This window comes from Anopheles arabiensis, chromosome 3 (genome assembly GCF_016920715.1).
Source record: "Anopheles arabiensis isolate DONGOLA chromosome 3, AaraD3, whole genome shotgun sequence".
Lineage (NCBI taxonomy): Eukaryota > Metazoa > Arthropoda > Insecta > Diptera > Culicidae > Anopheles > Anopheles arabiensis.
In genome coordinates, this window is record NC_053518.1 from 75004949 (window position 1) to 75028015 (window position 23067).

At 40.3% G+C, this 23067-nt stretch overlaps 1 protein-coding gene across 1 annotated transcript in view; it reads left to right on the forward strand.

Annotated features, from left to right (window-relative positions):
- The window catches only part of LOC120902588 (5-hydroxytryptamine receptor 1), an 80787-nt gene that overhangs the window by 28349 nt on the left and 29371 nt on the right, over positions 1–23067 (forward strand). Inside the window, exons 2-3 of the mRNA XM_040311442.1 lie at positions 10350–10711; positions 10787–10903. Of these exons, the coding sequence (XP_040167376.1) occupies positions 10367–10711; positions 10787–10903 (462 nt within the window). The 5' untranslated portion in view covers positions 10350–10366. The remainder of the gene's footprint in view (positions 1–10349; positions 10712–10786; positions 10904–23067) is intronic.

The window sequence follows — 23067 nt, forward strand, 5'->3', positions numbered from 1 at the left end:
AAAAAAATATAAAAGAATGTGAAAAAGAATTCTGTACAGCTCATACATTCTTTGGTTTTATCTATCTCTTACGGATTTTCCACAAATCGCGAAAAACGACTGTCCATATAGTTGTGGTAGGCGCTGTATAGCAGTATATTGATGAAATTAATTGTTATAAAATAACAAAAAAAATGTTCCCGGTTAATGGTTTTTTTGCGGTAAAAAATCACGTAAAAAACAAGCCAGTTCAGGCGTCAATCATGGCGAAGGCATTTAGTTTTTATTGAAAATTGAATTACACATTGAAAATTAGTATTCCTTGCCTATTTTATATAACCATAGTTACAAGTAAGTAGAATATTTGAACAATTAAATAAATCAACTACCCAATTACTTTCTGACGCCATGTTTCGCCTGTTCATTGACTGGTTTTGAAAAACGATTAATTATTTTTTCTTAAAACCTTTATTGCAATATCACAATATGTTGAGTCCTTTCCCATAAGAAACGATAATCATCTTATATCATCAAATGAAGCATTTAATTCGCTTCGAATCGAGATGTGGTGAAGCAACAGCCCATTAGCAAAACAAAACCCTACACTCTTTGAGTTACCTATCCGGCTGCTTGCTCATTTCCGGCATGAGCTTTCCCTGGAACCGGTTTCCATTTCAAACGCAACGAGTCGTTCGTGTGTGCGTGTTGCCATGGCCACACCGGAGCAGCCACGCCGCACAAAGTAATTCCATGCTTGATCGATGCTTTCAAAACAGCGGCGCACGAAACATGAAAGCAGTTGCTGTAGCTGCTGAAGGGTAGAAGCAAAGCAAATGAAAAAAAAAAAAAACAGAAAACCCCCGCAAGGCGTGCAAAACCATAAATATTTGATTTTCAAATTAGGCAGCCGTACTGAAACATTCGTCGGTTTGATATGTAATGTACGGCGCGCCGTATGTACCGTGTGTGCCCAGTGGCATGGCCACGGGTTGCCACATTTTGGTGCACGATTCAGTGTTTGTTTGATCTTCTAACGCCTTCAGCGCACCTTTAATGTGGGAATCGTTTGGAATGTGTGCAATATTTTCCGCATGAATGATTAATTACAATCGAACGTCATTAGTGTACATTGCAGTCGTTCGTTTGAAGAAGAAAAAAATGTAATGCATTGTTACATACATGCAACAGCTCGCCCTAAGCCATTTCGCGAAAAAAGCACTCACAGCTGGTGTAACGCTACGGACAAACAACAAAGCAAATAAACAAGTATCCTTTTATTTATCCCGTAAAGCACGGCAAAAACACAATACACCAGCAAAAGATAAATCTTCAATTCAGTGCGCTCCAGTGTCTCGAGCAAATAAACAAAAAAAAAAAAAAAAAAAAAAGGCTCCATCATAGTCCGTGAATCAAATCGAGGGTGTTTCTACAAAGTCCATCACCACCAGCACAACCATTCACCGGTACGGAGCCTGTATTGATGTCTGTGTGTGCGGAAGGAAAGCAAAAACCATAACAAAAAAAGACTCTAACAAAACGATGCCCCACGGATGTTGGGTGAGGGCCCAAAACACAAAAAACCCCGTCCGCAGCCGCCCCGTCCTGCCTCCGAACCCCCGTCGAGCCGAATGTCTGAGATGCTCCGGAATCGGAATGCGAATGCTGATGCGATCGATCAGGACGCTATTTTTCCTTTTATTTATTTTCCTCTACACACGCCCACGACCGCTGCCTTCCTTCGTGCACGGATTAGTGTTCTAGGAATTTTAAGAAGCAGAAAAAATCCTGTTTACTGTGTTTTCTTTTTTTTGGCTGCTACTGGAGGAGTAGAAGGAGGAATGAAAAAAAACAAAGATTTTGCAAGTCCTGGTTTAAAACATACAAAAACGAGCAGCATGGGAAATGAAGAATTAGCTGTTTGTGATGTGGGGAAAATTGCTAAGCGACCGGTGAAGAACGACAAGCATCTTCCGATTGAAGCGTACCGTAACCCTTTAACAAAACCCTTCAACAGGGTCGAACGCATATGGTGGCAACGTACACTCACACACAGCAAAATGAGCAAACTGATGCCTCCTCACGCCGGCTGACATTGATGCCTTTGCCGCATGAAATTAAGAACCTGCCTCCGGGGCACTACAGCCAGCTTCCCTGTCAATCATTCCCACCCAACCGAAAAAGGACACGCTTCTCTGGCGATACGCTTGCTGGCGGTAAGGTAGATTGGCGATGAAATGAAAACCTGCTTAATCGAATCGAAATAAAAATACGTTCCTTCACAGATCATTTTGCCTGCCAAAGCCAATATTCCTCCCCTACTCTCGGTGCCGCGGCAGAGTGAGAATCGATTCGCAGAAGGGTCGGAAAATAGTAGACACTTCGTCTGCCATTTCCGGGCGTCCGATTCGCTTTTGCTTCTTTGTGTGTTTGCTCTGTGCGAGGAAAAGCAAACGACACGCGCGCGCACGCCAAGACACGATGTGATCTGTTTTAGCTCTCCATCTTTTTTTTTATCTCTTTTTCTGTCTCGCTTTTAAGATGCACGAAAATGGAACAACAAAAAAGATTAGCAGAGGAGGCACTGCTTGTAGTCTTTTGGATTTGGATAAGTTTTGTGTGACATTGTGTTCGATTTTTCCTTGAATATTCGCACAGCACGGGGACAGTGCAAAGGGAAGAGCAGAAGCGGGGGAGGAGGCAAAAACTAGTACTCTGCATTGTACGTCAAACGTGTAGAACACAGCCGGAAACGATGGGAAACAACAACGACAACAAAAAAAGCATTTCTCCGAACATCTTCACAAGCCCATCAAACCCACTTACCGAATGCTGTCATTATTCCATTTCTTCGCTAAGCTTCTGTTCACCGTATGTGTTGTGTATATGTATGTGTATGTGTGTGTGTCACTCTGTATGTGTGTGATAAAATGTTTACTCAAACAGATCTTGCACCATGTTTCCCACTGCTTGCCGTGTTGCTTGTTACCGATTTTGTGCAGAATAGTTGCTCGCAAAATTGATACCTTCCTATCAACAATTCATGGTGCAGAAAAGGAAACGCGACACGAAACGCCTGTGCACGAAATGTGCACACACATGAACATACACACACATACGCACATACGTACAGGAAATGTTTCACGGATAATCGAGCAACCGACAGAGCCCGGGGCGTAGTGGCGGATGTAGTGGCCACGGTGCTGTTGTCGGTTTGCTGCTCGGTGTAGTGCGAGAAAGAGACAGACAAGGTGGAATAAATAATAAATCATTTGCGAATCGATCGTAAAAGAAAAGCGTTAGCGGGGGCAGACCCCAGCCTCCGCCCGGTATTGGGCTCGTTTTCATCATCATCATCAAACTTCAAGCTAACCGGAGCAGCGATATGCGATTAACAATTGTTTGACGAATAATATGTGACCATTAACTGTTAGTTTTTTGTTGGCTCTTTTTAGATTGTTGTTTGGGTCTTTTTTCATGGTTGAGAGCTTTTTTTTCGATCATGGTTAATTTGTCATGAAAAGATTCGTTGAAAAAGGATTCAATTAATCACAGGCAATATATGATAAAGCGTTAAAATGGTCACAATATGTATCAGGAAAGGTTTTTTTACTTTCAAAACAGAAATTTTGTGAAGAATGGCTTCAATGGAAATAATAGATGAGTCTTATATGACATCACTTAAGGGCGTAGTTCAGTTCATGACATAACACTTATGCTGTCAGATATATGCTACACAGCTGATATGATAAATAGATTCTAAACAACAGCAAATTCGTCAAATAATGTAGATAACCAACTCCATCTAGATTCAATGCGATCAAGTTCATCTGATGTTTTGTTTTATATTAATTTTTATGCAATATCAATACTTTATCACTTGAAATATTCTGTTTATGTGTATAATATTAAATAAAGCTCAATGTACTAGTAGTGAGAGCTCAGAATCGGACCTACCCGATTCCGATTCCGTGTTTGGAATCAATTCCGAAGCCGATTTCGATGCCGATTCCGGAGTCGATTCCAGAGTCCATTCCGGAGCCGATTCCGGAGTCGATTCCGGAGCAGATTCCGGAGTCGATTCTGGAGCTGATTCTGGAGTTGACTACGGAACCGATTCTAAAGTTGACACCAGATAACGGAATCATAATTGACTCCAGAATTATACTTAGCTCCGGAATGTGAATTAGTTCTTGAAATGAAAAAATAAGTTTTAGAAGCGAAATCAGTCCGGGAATCTCCATGAGAATGGATCTTTTACAACTAGTTTTTTTTTTTTTTTTGCGGTTATCGATACGTAGTATGATTGGACCCAAGCGCCTATTTTTATGGCGATGCCGAAACTGATTCCGTTTGGAAGCCGATTCTAATTTAGGAGCCAATTCCGATTCGAGAACCACTTCCGATTCGAGAGCCAATTTTGATTCCGGAACCAATTCCAATACACTATTCGTTGGATTTAAAAATATTTCAAATTTTGATAACAGGTTGTTTGGAGTCATTTTCCTTGGTTATTGGAGTAATAACCAAAATCTTTCGAGCATTAACGTTCAACGCTGAATAATGTTGTTTATATTGAAAACTGACTGTAAACATCCTGTGACATATTTCCTTAGTGTTGTTGTGTTTGTGGAACGAATGTAAATGATGTTCAGCCTCAAAAAGGCGAGTTTATCAATTTTGATAAAACAGATTGTTGGCTACAAAAACAAGTTTTTGTTGTGACCGCACGTACATGTTTTGCTAAATTGACACATCAGAATCAAATACAAGGTTGAGGAACTATTTTTCTTATATTTGGCACTCTAGGCTTGAACCCATGACGACTTGAGTCTGTTATTGAGTCGTTCGAGTTGACGACTGTACCATGAGACCACCGAATAATCAATCATTACTCCACAATCATTATTTTTGTCCTAATGCTGCCTTTATTAGTGCATTTGTCAGAGATTGTTTTAATTTTATTTTGTAGCTGATCCAGATTACAAAAAAAACAGATAAAAAGTTATTATTTAGATAAAATTGTCCCGTTTTCGTCGCTACTACTACTTTTCACTTTGTTCCTTTAACAAATGAAACTAAAGTTAGCATTTTTACTCTTCCACGTATACTATCAACCATTTTGTTAAGCTCCCTCCAGCTTATCCGAGCTTTTGTGCTTGATTTATTCACACTCCATACCGATCGTAAATATAGCAGAGGTTTTTTCATTTTGTTTCGTGTACACACCGTTCCGTATCTGTATCTAATTGGTTCCTGGCTGGAGCAACAGTTTCTGCAGGGCGATCGCTCTTTAATATCTCACCACATACACACACACACTGTCTGTCGTTGCTGTCCTTTCAAGAGCGCCGCCTGAAGTGGTAGTTTGCAGAATCTGTGTCTAGTTCTCCCCTTTTTTGTGCCGTATGTATTTCCCGCTATGTACGCAGTGTGTGTGAGCTTGGAGCACTATTATTTGTCCCCGGAAAAGTGGACGTATAACTAATGAAAATGTTTTCCCATTAAAAAAACCACCGCCAACTACTTTCCGGGCTATTTATCGCAAAACAGCACGGGCTATGTAGCTATTTTTTGTTGTTGATCAAGCTCTGACAAAATAGTTTTACATTGCTGCTGGTTGTTTGGAAATTGCGCGAAACTGTTTCCTATGTTTAAAGAGTAAAGTTACTGTTTTGAGTGGTATCTGACGTGCACTGTAATAGCCCTTCGAGTACCGCTCTTTATTTGCATTTGATTTCTTCCACAAACACATCATTTAGCACTACGCAAACAGTGTTTAAGGTTGCGAGAGCGTGCCTACCTTGACACTGGCACACACCACAATTTAACCTTCGACGTCATTTGGCTTCCATCTTTCACGCTACCGCTTCGCAGAAGGCACATCCCTCGCAAGGGTAATGTTTTTGGAGCAAGCTTTGAAGAATCATAAGCGCGCCAGAGTGTGTGGTTTGTCTTGTCAGAGATGAAACAGAACCAAATCCAGTTAGCATGATGTCTCCTGCCAGCCGTTGGACTCTCTGTTCTAGGTACTGTTGCATTATTAGTAGACTTACAGTGACATGTACTTCATCAAGTGCATTGAAAGACATAAAGGATAAAAAAATATAAAAAAATAAGCTCTGAAGAATTCATATTGGTTTTTATTAGATTTTAAATCAATCAAAACTCAGTAGGAATTGGATTTTAAAATCAGTAGAAATCAATACCAACGACGATGCAGTTTCCTCCTACTGTGTTGTGCATGGTAACATTTTGTCTTAAAATAGAAATAAGTTTCACTACATTCGGAAGGCTCGGTATCATAACTGTACCGTTATTTCATCCTTGCATACCATCCTACACACACACACACACACACACACACACACACACACCCAAAAGGCAAAACACGGTTCCGGCTGGAACGGTTCGCTCCAACAGGTCGGACATTAGCATGATAGCGCAGAGCAGATCCCTGGCAGAAGATGCATTGTTGCTTTTTTGACACATACACATGAGACGTCATGGGCTGATTGTATACAGGGAAAAGGTCACCACCAGCACCAGGAAACACAGCCGACGTCATCGTCGTCGTCGTCGAGGGGACGGGCGACCTAAATCGGATAAAATGTTTTACTTGTACAGTCGGTCGGCTTTTGGTAACGGTTTTCGGTTACGGTGTAGCGTGTTATGTTAAGTGGAAGGCTGGCAGCCTGTGTGCTGTGCGGCTGTATGGTGCTTGTTTATTTGGATGCAGATTATGGCTCTGGCGAAGTTGATGACATTATGCTGGGGGAATTGAAGAACCACACAGACATAAGTGACACAGGCTGCTTATTATAGATAGCGGTGGAGACAGGGATTCATGACTTCATGACGCCGCACGGCTGCTTCCCGGCGGGAGACAAAGTTTGAAAAGCTATTTTAGACACACAAAATCGCTCGGATTGTGGTTTGGTATGGGTAAAGCGACTTAATAAAGTTTTCTTGAGATTTCGTTGGTGAGCGAGAGTTTTTTGGGGCGGGGTAGTGAAACGAGAGCTTGGCCTTACGGGTACGCTTATGCAGCAACACTTTGAGTGTAATCTAATGAATACTTAAGATTTGAAATATAGACTTAATCTCGTATTACGCTCAATACTTTATGGGCATCTTGTCGAACAGTTCTTCTTTTATACACATAAAATACATTTTTATTTTGAATTTATTACCAATTTTAATAACATAACGATTATATTTAATAAAGCAGAATTTTATTTCATGTTCGATGCACAAATGATTAAATTGATCCTTGTATTATTTTATTCAAAATAGTTATGCTTAGAATAAATAGAAACCTTCAAAATGTTATGTTCATCCCCAACCTTGTTTCATATTTTTTTAATTGTTGTACTATTTTTAGTTCACTCACTAAGTTCCATTTTTGTAAAACAGGGTTTTACACAAGATCTATTAAGGAGAACAGGTCGACGCAAAGCCCGTTGCTAGGTGCCCATTTTCAGCTCGTTTTTGACAGTTTCATGAAAAAGTGTATACAAACAAATGGCTAATAGTTAATGCGGAAAAGTGGACAAATCTACTGTTAGGAAGATTATATTGGTCAAATTTTCTTGCGGTCAATCACTTCTGGAGAATAAAGGAGAAGTAATTACACTTTTCTCTGTATTCAGAACCATGGGTAACCTTTTAAATTGATTGCCATTCCGTGACCACGAATCGCTACCGTTTGCAACGGTCCTGCTGGAAGAACGAAAAGTTTAACAGGCATAAAACAGCACAGTACATGTTTCAACAGTGTAAAAGAAGTCTTATTTACTTTCAATCAAACACTGAGAGTAAAATGAAACATCCAATCGGCACACACTGGTATAATATGCATACCGTCCTTTGCTCATAACCTGCGAATGAACGATAAATGAGATCTTTGAATTTTATCTGTCATGTAATATTCTAATTGCATTCTAATTCTTATAAAATTCTTAAAGGGAATGAATGCAAAATGCTGAACAAAATTCTCATTCACGCCATCGCAACGTCCATCGCTAAACATAAACAATGTTTACTTTAAGTGTCAAAATTTTCCCACGGCTTTCTGTCAATTTACTCTAAACGCTTCGACCTGTTCTCTTTCAAAGTCCTTGCTTAATACTCTAACCGCAGGACTCCACACAGCATAACACGGAGCGCATAACACGCTTTACCTGCTTTCCCAAGCGTTTTATGAAGCGTTTGGCAGTTGTCAGTTGTTATGTTGCGCTCCGTGTAATGCTGTGTGGAGTCCTGCGGTAATACTGGTACAATATTGATAGTTTGATAGCCCTATGGTGCCTATGTTTTCCATATGAGTTTATACATTTTGAAGCATTTTATGCATAAAAACGGAAAGATGAGAGCTTAAGCTTTAGAACGATATGTCTTTGAATAGATAGCTCGCTTTATCCACTGAAAATTAGCATTTGAAAATTTACTCAAAAATTGTTTGCTTACGTTTCGTTTGGTTCGGATTTGATCAATCGTGTTTCGCAATGTGGTAAACAAACTTTAAAAATTTTTACAGCGAGTTTTCAAATGCTCACTATTCAGTGAATAAAGCTATGAGTCCTTTGAATGACATTCATTTTCTTGCTATCTGTAATAACTGCTTAAAATATGATCAAGGCCAATTCATTTGCCAATACCCTATCGCACCGTAGAGCATTGATAATTGATTGTTAGAAAACTCGGCTACAACTTCACACTCCAAAACTCGCCCGGAGGCTCGTGTAACTCAATCAAAACGAACCCTCGCCTAATGATTTCGGTCATCTTTACGCACTTTTCGTAGCCGCCCCGTGAATCGTTGCCACTTCATCCAAGCCAACCCGAAAAGGTTCCGTTTTGGTTGTAACAAATTTGCCCACTCCCCCCCCCGATGTGGGTCAATTCTTCCTTCGTCAAATTTGGTCAGTTTCAGTGCTATCAAAACCACCAAACGAAACCTTTTCCAGTGCTGAACGATGCATCGAATTGGTTGGGGCACTTTCTTCTTTTCGTTGCTTCGCTCTCTTTCCTCCGCACTTACTTTGTCTTGCTTGCTTTCCCACAAGAAAGCAGCTTCCATTTTAATGATGCTGCTGAAATGAATTGTAAACTGGTTGCCTGGTGGCACTGGTGGTGAAGTGTGTCCAGGGACGGAGACGTCTCTCGGGCATCAAAAAAGGGACCAATTGGTTTGTTTGATGAAAAAGGACAAATGAACCCAAGGGCAAATGGGCTAGCGATGGAGAGGTGCTGGTTAATTTCTATGCAACGGTGAGCAAACTTTAACCTGTTTTTTAGTGCCATCCCGAGAACACCTTTCCTGAGCTACCTGGATAAAGTTTAATGTGTTTAAAAGAAGCTAAGTGAGTTTGCACGGATTATGAATTAAATCAGTGACACGGCAACAAAATCAAGGTGATTTACATTTTGAGCGAATATGACAATGATTTCTAGAGAAATATTTTTTTACTGATGAGTTTGAGTTCTCTTGATATAAACGAATAATTTTGAGGATAGCAAACTACATTTAAATTATATTTTATTATTTAAATGGAGCCGCCTGGTTTTCCAACGTGAGGTGGAGGCGCCTAGTTGCTCGTACGAATGGAGGCGCCTGATGTTTCACAATTATTGTGACGTTTCTGCCAAATATATGCGAAAAAAGAAAATACAACTAGACCAATATAGCCCCAAAAGATGAATTTACCAACTTCAAACTCATCGCATGTTCTTTTTAATTCAATTAAAGATCACAGTTTTTCTGTATTTTTTAACAATTCAAAAGAAGGACAATTATCACAAAACTCTTTCTCTTATGAGTTTAGCGAACGTATGGTAGAACGATATGAAGAGATTCTAGAAAACGATTTTATAATAAGTGTTTGCATTTTGTGTTTAATTTTTATGGTACAACACTTGACCAGATATGTTGAATTTTGAGATAATCCTTGTTGAAAATTATTGAATTGTATTGATTATCTCAAATGTAGTAAACCATAACACCAATTCAGACACAATTTAAAGAAAGTAGCAAAAAAGTTCTGAGCAGGTATCAACTCAAACGGTTTTGCTACGACAAAACATTGCAGCACATTTTTAAAGTCTAAAAACGAAAACATGTATTTTCACAATGACGGTCGTCCATTTTCCACGTATAATGAAGCTTGATTAATGCGTGTATTTATTTTCAGTTTTAAATCACCTTAAACACAAAATACTATCATGTTGGGGCACATTAACAGCAGCTAATCTGGTACATAATAATCATTTGATAAAAAAAAACTCTACCGTCACGCAGTCATTTATCATCTAACACAATGTGGCTTTCTATTTGTTTGCTCTTCTTTTTTCCTTTCCCCAACTCCTGCCAGATAATGTTGCCGCTGTAATGGATCTGAAGGCTGGTAAACATCTAGTAGCACCAGCGATAAATAATATCAGTTGCACCCACAACCGGTTCGCCGGCCACTTCTTCCACCAGATCGGCCCGTTCGATGTGCTGCAGGCACTGTTTATCGTGCTGCTAACGTTTCTGGTTATCAGCGCGAATCTGATGGTGATACTGGTGATCAACAGCCGCCGCTATGCCGCCTACATCCATCCACAGCCCCGCTACCTGCTGACGTCGCTGGCCCTCAACGATCTGGCCATTGGGCTGCTGATCATACCGTTCAGCGCCCTACCTGCCTTACTACACTGCTGGCCTTACGGGGAAATCTTCTGCCAAATTCAGGTAACTGACGCGGCACCGAAGGCGCCCTTACTAAGCTTTTAAGAACGTTTTTTTCCCACTCCCTCACGCATACAGGCACTACTACGAGGAGCTTTATCACAACAAAGTGCTGTTATATTGGTGTGCATGGCAGTCGACCGCTATCTGTGCGTGCTACATCCACGGATATATCATAAGCGATCCAGTAAAAAGGTGAGTGAAAGTCTGGTTCACCGTGTTTCCGCCCAAGCAAATCTCGTCGTCGAACCGGTCTTGTAGGCTTGTAGGTGTCTTAGCGTATGCTTTACGAGAGGCAGAATTTCGCATGGTCTCACATGACATGTTGCCGCCTCTTTCGTGGTTGCCGTGCTGAATTAAGCCATTGAATGGCTTTATGAAATCAACCGTAAATGTTTACGCTACACTCTAGTGCTGTATACACTCGATACACTCGACCTCCCTTCCTTTTTCCTGGGGCTGTGCTGTTGTTGTGTTTGATAAATGGCAATAAAAATACAATCAAACATCTCAATAACATACATCCCTCTTTAGCCGCGAGCGGAAGTGTTCTTGAGGCTATTTTTATGTTTGTTTTCTGGTTTCATCCGTGGCTCTCGGTTGCACCGTATCGGAGAAGGACCCGAAAAACAAACAAAAGCACAATCCAATAAAGCATACGAAAAAAAAAACGCCCGAACCCCAAACGCTCGGTGTGCCCCGTGCGCCGTCAACCTTCATAAATCCTCCAATGTCCGGTCGATTTCATCAGCATTCCAGACTGCCCCTTCGCCAAACAGCACTGTCGTTGATGATGAAGAATTTATTTTCCTTCCCCGGGGCGGGTTCCATGTCTTGTTTTTGTCCGCCCCGTCCTATCCGTTATCGAATTGTGGTGACGGTGATGCGATTTTCTGGGGATATTTATCCTTACCACGGTACGAGTGCATACTTTCTCGTCACGAGAAGAGGAGTTTTTTTCTGCCACTTTATCATCGTACTGTTACAATCGTCTTTCTATTGTCTTTCGAGTTCATCAAGCGATGGAACAATAGCAAACGAGCGATAGAGGTGATAATAAGCTGCTTAAATTACTAGCTTAATGTTGATGGCAATTTTCGTAATAATCAATAGACACCAATACCGGGGATAACAATGTTAAGTAACCATCGATAATATGAGCTGTCTAGCTATTCTTTAAATTGCATTTTATCGATCAATTGGCTTGTCGCGTAATGTGGTAAAATGGTGTCAGTAATGTAGTTTCTTCAAATTATGCGCTGCTGAATAATAGTAAATTGTCATTTCATCAACCATGAGAAAAAATCTAAACCAGAATGAAAGTAATTTCTGGAGTTTTATTTGAACTCTGGTTAAACTGTATTATTGATGGCAAAGAAGCATGCTTATCACAGCATTGTTTTGCGAAGGCAATGGAGCCGCCTGGTCTTTTATTTAAAAAGGGGGTTTTCCATGGTTTCCTCAACCAGTATTGTCAGGAAAGGAGAGTTATTTCTTGTGTTTAAAGAGGTTATGTAGAATTTTGGGCAATTTTTAATCCTTTTTTTTATTAAATTAATCTTCTTTTCAAAATGCTATGTCTAAATCTAAAGTGCGCTTTTTTGTGTGAATTTATAAGTACATTTGGCTTCAATATGAGCGCCATCAAATCCACATCGCATCGCATAAAATTAAGAAAGGGGACAGCTCTATCAACAAGTCCTCAAAAGCATCAGGACCACTTCATCACGCGTCTATTTTTATTATTAATACATGCAAAGTCAACGAAACTGCTTGAATTTCAGTGTACTGTAGTATCAATTTATATTAAAATAAAAATTAAGAGTGATATAAAACACCATTTGAAGAACAAATTTAATGTAGAAATGTTTGTTGATAAAAGCTTTGGAGCTTCTATACATATACAACCGTAGGTTTTTATATAGTAATCAAAATTCCCGACTTAATCCCAATCATACCATCGTGTGTTAAAACACTATCAACATAAACAAAGCGATGCCATGTCTATTTTTAGCTATCAACTTACTAAACACTCTTATTCACACAACAACAAAAATCCACTCCAAATTGGATGACACGGTCGTTTCCGATACGATACGGCAAATCTCGAAACGAAACACTCCGTAATGTGATTACGGGAATCACACTGCTTAGACCACTTTCAGCGATTTCGCTCGCGACGTGTAAGTGAAAGTTGATTGACTTTTCGCTTTCTGCGACTCTAATCTTATCGTTTCGCTTCCCTCCAAAGCATGGTGGCTTTACTTATTTAGCGTTTCGATTTACTTTTCCCCGCTCTATTTTCTACTTTCATCTCCTCAGCGCACATCCAACACGGAGCTTTTGTTTGTAGCTGTTGTTTTTTTTTTGTTTTTTTGTTCGTTTCTATTTCCTATCACATGTATATCCCTAACCCTGCGGGAGGGAAAAAAAAATTGTCATGACTCCACGTCTATGTCACTTTTCTTTATCGTATAATCAAACAATCAATTGTTTACGCTCCCATGCTAGACATTCGCGCTCGGGCCGGCTGTGTGTCAGATTTTGGCCGGACTGCAACTTTCATTCGCGCCGCCGGCCCCGATGCTCCCGAAGGAGCAATCAATTTTTCACACTCGGAAAGCATTCCTTTCTAGTCTATTTTCTCCCCTCACGATTCGCCTATCTTACCTCAAAAACGGGGGGCGACGAGATAGAAAAAGAAGCCGTAAAAGTTAGCGCGCTGATAGTGGAAAGTAAACGAAAAAAAAACAACACTGGCCCAAAGCCCATTACAAACAAACTCGGTGAGAAACGCACGATACGCAAGCGAATGGCACGAGTGGCACGTTAAATGGTGGCGAAACAACATTAAAATTTGATTTACGGCTGTTCGATTTTAGGGCACTGGGCTGTGCGATTCGTTCCACTCTCTCCCTTTCGTTCTGCTAGGGCTAGTCGGGCACAAGGTTAATCAATAAACAACATGAAGATTGGTTCGAACGATTGGTGGAGAAAATTGGTAGTAGGAGAGCGCTCTTGCCATGCAGACGTAACTTTGGTACGTTAAATGTATTGTAGATAGGTTTGTTCGTTACACATTAAACATGTTATCGCTTTTGATAGCTGCGTCCATAATACGTGCCTGATAATTGTCTGATTTCATTTTGGTAAAGGAAAAAAGAATGCAAAATTTTGTTAAAGTTAGGGAATTACAATGAGCGAGCATTTTCCTTCCATCTACCAACATGATTTTTGTACTATTATATTGAATCTGACAATAAAACTATTATATTGAGTCTGACAATCTGACATAAAATACATGGCCTAAACCAATGTGGCAGGCTTTAATGCAGGTCAATTTTAATTTTACGTTGCATTTAACGCTACACATTAGGCAATAGTTAAATCAGACCTCATTAATTAAGATTGTTATCTAAGAAAAAAAGATATTTGTTTCAAGCCATTTCAATAGATGTTCAAAGGCTATCGACATTATAATTCTATTTGCTATATACCAGGAATGTGAAGAATCTGTTTTTAACATCAACTCAACCGCATCGTTGATCTATTCGTCTTCTAAAATCACAATGAAAACCACAGATAAGTTAAGCGTGTGGTTTAGGTATGAAGTTAAACTGTCAACTGTAAAATTCCATTTAAAAAAATAAATCGCCCAGTAATAGCAATGCCACAAGCAGAACAATACATTGAGAGATATTATTTTCTGTGTAGGGCATACGGCTTACTCAGTATCCGGGACTGCATGAGTGTAGGGGAGGAGTATTTCCGAGCAAAAACCCTGTAAATGGCTGGCATCCCGAATCGAACCTCCACCTTTCTAACCGCGGATTTCATTCAAGGTCTTGTCGTATTAAATAGGAATCATGTTTCCTAATAAGTGCAATGCTCACCTTACAGTTGAATAGAGATCTTAGTACGTATGCTAGGTAATGCTAACTTGATGAATTTGTAATTTTCGTGGTGTATGCTAGGCAATGCTAACTTGATGAATTTTTAATTTTCGTGGTGTTCTTAACATGAACCTACGTGCTCTGCAAGCGATGGATACGATTTCTCTGATAATTCTTCTTCAATTATGCATTTTTCCAATTTGAATTTAGTTACTGGGTTATCTGATTCAGCCACAACTTTAAGGGTGTGTTCCCAATAAAGGGTGTGTTCTGCCTATCTCAATTTCCAACACTCTCTATACAGTCAGTCTCCTGGTACAGTCGTCAACTCGTACAACTTAACAACATGCCCGGTATGGATTCAAGCCACAAATGGACCGTGCCGCCATACGTAGGACTTATCTATCATTCTATGATACCAAATAAGTCACTGAGAGTCAAGCCCACTAGTGGTACAGGCAGGGCTTGACCGGCAGCGGTTGTTGAGCCAAAGAAGAAGAATATTAGGCCCGATTATTAAACACAAACGGAAATGACACAAGACAAGTGCGTCAAGACAAACGGAAAATAGATATGCATTTTGAAACCGTTCTTGTGATAGACAAGTTTCGTTAATTTTTTTTCTTTCGTTAAAGCTGTGTCAAAGCCTTTGTCGATGTGTCAAATTGTTCAAAATCAAAATAAAAAACGTAAACAAGTTTATTTAAGACACGATCGTTTATCAAGCTAACAATCCTTGTTTAAAACATCGAAATGATTTTCTCCCACTTCGTAAGTGACGACAGCAGTGAAGTAGAAACAACGGTAGATCTGGCAAAACAGCGCCGACTGCTGTGTTTGTGTCGACCCGTTACAGCTTTCTAACCAAGCGTGAGTTGAGCATGTGGATCATATGTGCAAACCGTGTTATACATGTTTTATTTCGTGGTTGTTAATTTCAGATTTAAGAAAAAAATTCGTGTGTCGAAGGAAATTTTCCTTGACATTCTGGCGGAAATCGAGCCCTCCGAGTCTTTGTTATTCCTAAAAGTGTATGCAGTATTAGATGTGATAATTACAAGTGCCTATGCTGTTTGTTGTTGAAGCAGTCACTCACTGAAGAAGTTGCTGGAATCCTTTACTGTTGAACGCAAACCAGGTGCGTGAGCCCTTCATCTTTCGACTACCATCGAACAACAACAGAGGAAGGAAATAACAGCAGCTTCTTAACCCAAAACAGCAGCACGTTACCAGTATCTCCAGCATATTGCCATTTTTATGGATATGGCAGTACAGATATTTTTTGTTTAAAATGATAAAATTTGATTATTTCTGAAATAAAATATTTATATTTTGTCGTGGAAGCAACAGCAACAACTTTGTTGTTGTGTTGTGTCGGTTAAACAATCTGAGATTGGCGCTGACGGGCTGGAGTTGGAAAAAGCTGACGGAAAGCAGTTTGACAGCTTTGGATTTCAGTTTGTGTTTCATAATACATATCTCGGCAGTGTACTTGTGAGTTTGTGTTTCGTCAAATTTTATTTTTCCAACACACAACACAAACGGATGTCATAATACAAATCTTTCGATTTTGACAACTTGTCTTTACAATTTGTGTTTAATAATCGGGGGTATTGTCTCTATTCGAATAGCTTTAGCACACCATAAAGAACTTATTTATCTTCTTTAGATACACTACTATATTACAGATAACTTAGCTCCTAATTTAGTTAAGCCGGCCATAATTGACAGTGGAAGTTGCATCAAGTAAGACGAAGAGGAATATTGTTAATTTATTAAGAATTATTTATTTAAATGTTAAGATTTTCATAGAAATATTAACAACAACAAACGTTATCCCTACATAATTTTATTAACAATTTATGAACTAATTGTTTTATTTTACTCATTTATTTTCATTAAACCAGTATACAAGCACAATTGCTGTCTCACAATCCTACATAGCAAATTAATACAATCATTTGCACTTTGGTACTGTAACGAACGAACGAACAACCATTACCGTAGCAGATACAGATTATCATGTAGATTGTAACGTACATGCTACCGATGCATGGCCCTTCCGAAGTACGTTTATCGCACTTTCCCTGCCCTGCGCCAGCAGCACACCACGCACAAAACTTCAAATTAAAGCCGACAAACGATGCTGGTCACTAAATGGCCGAATCTGTGCAGCTCATAAAATTATCATTTCCGAGCACGTAGTCGTAGCCATGATTTGCTGCTGGCAAATGATTATGAAAAGCCAAGAATCTACAGCCCCGGCCCAGTACGGTTGCCGCTTTCTCTTTCGCTAGTGCGACAGCGGCACGAACGAAATCCCGCATGGAATTAAAGCGTACCAAATTATTGCATCCAAGCGCTATCATCGGCCAGCGCTTTGCTCGGAACCCTGTCGGCCGGTCAGTGCCATGTGAGCGGTGAGCGCTTAGTGGCGCAGGAAATGCGGCAAATGCGACACAGCACCACCGGATTCGGTGTGCGGATTGTTTTCTGCTTATCAAATGGTACCCTGTGTAAGCGGCCCGAAGCGGGCGGGAAAGGATTTATAGATTAATTAAGGCAAAAATGGCACCAAGAACTAATGCACTTCGCATTCTGTTTCGGTGCTCGGGCGCTTTCCTCCAGCAGCGTTGTGTTTGTTAGTTTTGCTTTGGTTGAGACAGTTTTACGCCCACCATTTCTGAGGGGGTTGAGCACCGGGAGAGACAGAGATGAAGAGAATTCACAGCGATGGAAAAGTCTGTACTTGAGCAGAAATGATGAGCTGTGGTGAATTAAGCGTGATGACATTTACGTGTCCTCATCTACCGACTTTTCCTGGTGAGGAGTGCTGGTAGAGAAAGAGCAGGAAAGGGGTAAATATTGCATTGCAAGCAGAATTGCTAGGATAAATACTTTCACCAGAATCAAATCCGAAAGGAGTGTTAGTGTAATAAATTGAGTTCATTAATTCTTACAAAGTTTGGCAGTAAATTAAATTAAACTGAAAGTCTTAGTCGCTTTTACAAAGTACGGAATAATGTGTTGAGTTCTGCGCCTTGTGTTATGAGGGGAACATTTAAATTTTATCTTAAATTAGGGCATTTTTTTATTTTAAAAAGCATACTGAATTTATTTCAAGTTTATTCTAAAAACCAGAACCAAACATTCAATTAGTAATTAATCAGTTCTTCAAAATAATTCTATGATCATACGATCCAGAAAGCTGATAAGATTAAAATTGAGAACCCGAACAGTGTTCATGCTCAATTCACTTAATCTTTGAAGAAGCATCTGTAGTATTCCATGGATATACATTATTTCCTTTCTTACAAAAAAGTTGTTTAAGTAATAATGACAAGACATGTAGTGACAAACTGTATCATCCGATTCGATATCCTGATTGATAAGTTCAATTTAACCTTTAATCATGTTGGCATCATTCGCGTCTCTTGATATGAAACAGGACCCGTCAGGGTTAAAAATTGGTAAAGAAACCATGTTCTGGAATAATGCGGACCCGTTGATGCATCCCGGAACGCTCAATTTGTTTTGACATAATAACATTAAATTAAACATTGGAGCCTTTTCCGTTTTAAGTTCGTGGGCTGATATTTCAGCCTGTCAGCTGTTTTTAGCATTGTTTAGCAGTTTTCGAGCAGCTATCTAAGTGAGTATAATATACAGGTGGGCTTATCCCAAGGTGTATGAATTTAAAAGGCTGATTTATATCGTTTCTGTTTCTGAATGAAAATTTTAAGAGTGTTTTGAGTATTCGTCAAGCCTCCAGTAAGCTTATTTGAGCAAAAGTTTTTACTCGTTCTGTTAAAAAGTGATACTTAAAATTGGTTATAAAAAAAATGCTATGAGACCACCTGGACTACATACACAGTCGTCTTTGATTCTATATTGCATCACCTGATCTCTTTAATGCACCTTGGGATAAATGTAAACAAACCCGTGTTTTCGAGCAGGTTCTTCTTCTTCTTCTTTGGCTCAACAACCGATGTACCCACTTGTGGGCTTGGCTTTCAGTGACTAATTGATTCCCCCCATAGCAGGATAGTCAGTCCTACGTATGGCGGCACGATCTATTTGGGGATTGAACCCATGACGGGCATGTTGTTGAGTCGTACGAGTTGACGACTGTACTACGAGACCGGCCAGCAGGTACTCGAATCTAATTTTAGCTTTGTGGCTAGAATAATCTAGACTGAAAATTGCAGGCTAGTTTTTGTGTGGTTTTGTATGGAGTGTTTGCATGATTTCAGCCTCCAACTGTCAAACTCCATACAAAAAAAACTAACTAGAATCGTGAAGGCCCCCATTATGTGATATTAAAGTTTAATTCGCTACGTAAGCAAATTTGTTTTATTGTTTTCATGATGAAATGCACTCCTAAAGAGTCTTAACACTCCAATTGGCTCATTGGCAATTGGCTCCAATTGGGTTTAGAACTTTATTTCAAAGATACTTTGTAAGGTTAATAATTACCACAATGTTGTAATTGTCAGTTATATTCGGGTCTTGTGAATTACTTTCATAGTTTTGAGGATTTACGTCGCACGAATAAGTATTTAAGGCGACCGATAAAGTTTTTGCGATGCCGGATTGGCTAGGTACACCCTGTATTCTAGTAAGATTTGTTAGGTTAGGATTGATATAGGAATATTAATTTAAATAAACTATAGATGTTAGTATAGATTGCCCTGTTTGGTAAACTAAAAAATTAAATGAAAAATGCAAAAACAAGGACAACTTTACTTCTCTATAACTCTTAAAGATCTATTCATATCTGTAGAAAAAACTATGTGACCTTGATCTTGATGATGAATGTTGAAACTATTTAAAAAAGCATTTACTTTATTAGTATTTGTATGCCATCAATTCACTTAACGATCCTTTGTAAATTACTTTGAATGACCCTTTAATAATCTGTAAACAAATGAACAGATTGGGTGTTTTTGAAATTATGAACGCAATAAACGCATGAACGCAATGAACACATGAACGCAATTCATTACCTTAATCCTCATACCTGAAATACAAATATCTTTAAATTTAAAACAAGAAACATCTACTAAATAGTGCATTTCACCCCGCCACAGCAATCATTCATCAAGCCAGGCATTAAATGCTGCTATCTCACTGGGTCACTTTAAAACTAACCCACCAAACCCACCATTACAAAGCAAACACCATCACACCTCAACACACAGCCGTAGTCGAAATCGTACAACAAACACACAGTCTGGATTACATCACACGACCCCCAAAAATTGTACGGACAGTTTTGCCGAGCAAACAGGAGAAAGGAAAACAGGCAGACCGGCTCCAATTGTGTACCGGCCACAGCTCCCCGTACAACATTCCCCCCCGGTTGGGTCATCTCGCTGACCCGAATGGGTGGGTACATTTTTATTGATAATCCTTTCGCTCGTGTTAGTGTGCTAGTGACCATGTAACGGGATCCCCGCCAACCTCACCAACCCTACGGCACGCTAGCTGATGACGATGACAAATGAAAACGCCTCCCCGGGACGAGCAATATGGGCACGGGAACTAAACGAAACGGAACAGAATACGGACAATGTGAAGGATCGCCCAGCTATGCCGACTGGGACAATGGTTTCCTTCTTTGTCCACAGGGGGAGGGGAGGATAAAAACTGGGGCTCCATTTTTGCCTTGGCACAGTTTAACAACCTTCCATTCGTGCCCAATCGAAACCAATTGTGATGGTGGAAGCTGTTCCGTTTGCTTGGCTCATTGACCACGACCGGCAGAGCAGGATGAGCACAAGCATGGATGATGCTTTCGTTTATATGCTGCTGTATGTGTGTGGGTGAATGGGCACGTTTGATGCCAAACGTAAACAACGCATTTTCACGTTTTCCGGCTGCACATTTCCGGCATCATGTTCGAGAGCGTTCGCACCAGGCCACCACGCACACGCTTACACTGATGCCTACGGCAGGGAGACACACACGTTTGTAGCACATTGTAGTGACGGTGTGACGGTTCGCATTACTGACGCCACTATCGCTTTCAGATCGATCGGTGCACTTGGGCGTCGTTCCACTTCCGGGAACGAGTGCCAACAGCTCAGACTCGTGCTGCTGCTCTGTGCTAGTTGAGTTCGGTCCGCTTGCTTCAGGCTGGACGTACAGTGTTCCAGCATTTCGACAAATTCGCTAAATGTTCGCCGAAGGGGTGTGTTTGGTTCCGCGGGACACCGTGGTACAATCGACTCGAATGCAACGGTATCAGTAGCAGCAACAGCAGCAGCACAAAAACCTGGAAATCTGAACTGGGACCGAAATCGATCGAATCGATGTTGGCGTCATTTGCGACGGAACCAGCCAAAAGCAGTCAAATTGTCTGAACGGCCGACTAGCACAAAAAAAACACACACACACCGTCAAAAGCCAGCCATCGTCAGATGGTACGTGCAGGATTCGCCCTGCCGGGCACAACTATCAATCATAGTTAATGTGAACAATATTGTCCTGATTCGTATTTATCACTATGACACCCCGACAAACGAATGAGTTGTTCGAGCGTGTGTACCTCCGGGGCTCACAGATTCGGCCGTGTCAAGCGTGTGTGTGTGTGTGCATGCCCCTTCGTCTCTTTCACACCTCCTACATATCTCATCTTCGATCACGTCTAGCTCGTCTTTGCCGGAACCCCGAACCAGCGAGATGAATTGCCCTTCATTTTGAGCGCCCAGCTTCCAAAACCCACTCCGGGGCTGTGAATGATTCCAGGACTCGGGCAAAAAAAGAGCATTTCACCCCATACACAGCCTTCGTCGGCTGCTGCTGCCGCAGCTGCAAAATTTATTAACCTCTGCTCTGAGTGATGACATGACGTCGCCTGTCTGTCGCTAGAATGTCCGGCTTGTGACTTTTCCGGGCCGCTTCGCCGGATGTCCGGATGCGAGCTTTTCGATTTCATCCCATTTCCTGCCATGCGTTTGAGGGGCACAGAGAGACACACACACAAAAAAGGAAGGGTTACATCCAGCACGTGTATGATGGATTAATCGGTCACGGAACACGAACAATGATGGGGCACGTTCTATCAGCACGGATATGGTCGGGCTCCTGCCGGAAAGTAGACATTCGGCTTGAAGGCTTCAAGTGTGGAATGATTTATTTCTATTTCCGGTTGGAGGTGAGAGAAAAAGGATGAGAACTGTGTGAAGGGAAACCATGTAAGCAAACGATGTAATGGTTAAACTATCTTGATCTTATTTATCATTCTGGAAAAAGTGAAAAGTTGACGCTGCTGCTGCTGAATTTTGAGGAGTTACTTCAAATTCTTCAAAAGTGTGAATTTCTTTATTTCTTGTTCAGTGATATCAAAATTGCTCCAGACTTCAGAAAAAACAAGGCTTTGCAGTTGAAAAATGTACAGAAACAACCATAAAGTTAGAATTTTATTGAAAACATCCAGACCTTCCAGTTTGATATTTTTAGATTGTGTCGCCGAGAATATTTTCGACTTTACAGTTCACTAGATTTACTGCACGCTGTTTCATAATTAAAAACCGTAATGAGAAATAGATCGCATCAACTGGCAAGAGATCGTGTACATTACATTACTATTACGATTGTGTGACCTTAAAAGCATTATTATTGGATAATCAACAATTCCATAAAAATAGGAATAAAAACACAATAATCATGGTTTAGATTAGAATGAGGTCATTGGATCGCAGAACCACCAGGATTTTTTGCGTTTTTTTTTTGTATAAAGTGTATTTCTTAAGAATTTCATTCAAACACATTTTGACGCTGACATTTCAAAAATAAATAAAAGACACTGATTTCCAAGCCGAAGAGTCTGGCAACACGACATTGTGGTACAGTCTGCTGACAAGTTACTTGGTTAATGCGGAGATCTAAGAACAAACAAATTTGAAAAACTAGTACTGGGGCCCTTTCCGTTGTAAGTTCGTAGGCTGAAATTTCAGCCTGTCAGCTGTTTACATTGTATAGCAGTGTTCGAGCAGCTATCTAAGTGGGTATAATATACAGGTGGGCTTATCCCAAGGTGTATGAATTTGGTTTTTATCACTTCTGTTTGGGCCGGTCTAGTGGTACAGTCGTCAACTAGTACGAAATAACAACATGCCCGTGATGGGTTCAAACCTCGAATAGACCGTGCCCCCATACGTAGGACTGACTATCCTGCGTAGGACTGACTCTCCTGCTATAGCAGGGGCCTCCAAACTTTTCAGCTTGCGGGCCGCATTTCTTCAAAAATAACTATGTTGAGGGCCATTTGACGCTACCTGTAACTGATGAGTGAACGTTTAAATCTTGTTTTTATAACATAATGCTAACGATACTTGTACAGCTTCGTGTTACTAAAGATTGATTTTTGTCTAAAAAAAAGCAAAAAATACAATTTCATTTGAAAAAGTCAAATAACTTAATATTTATTTTAACTCTGGCAAAGTCATCGTGGGCCGCATT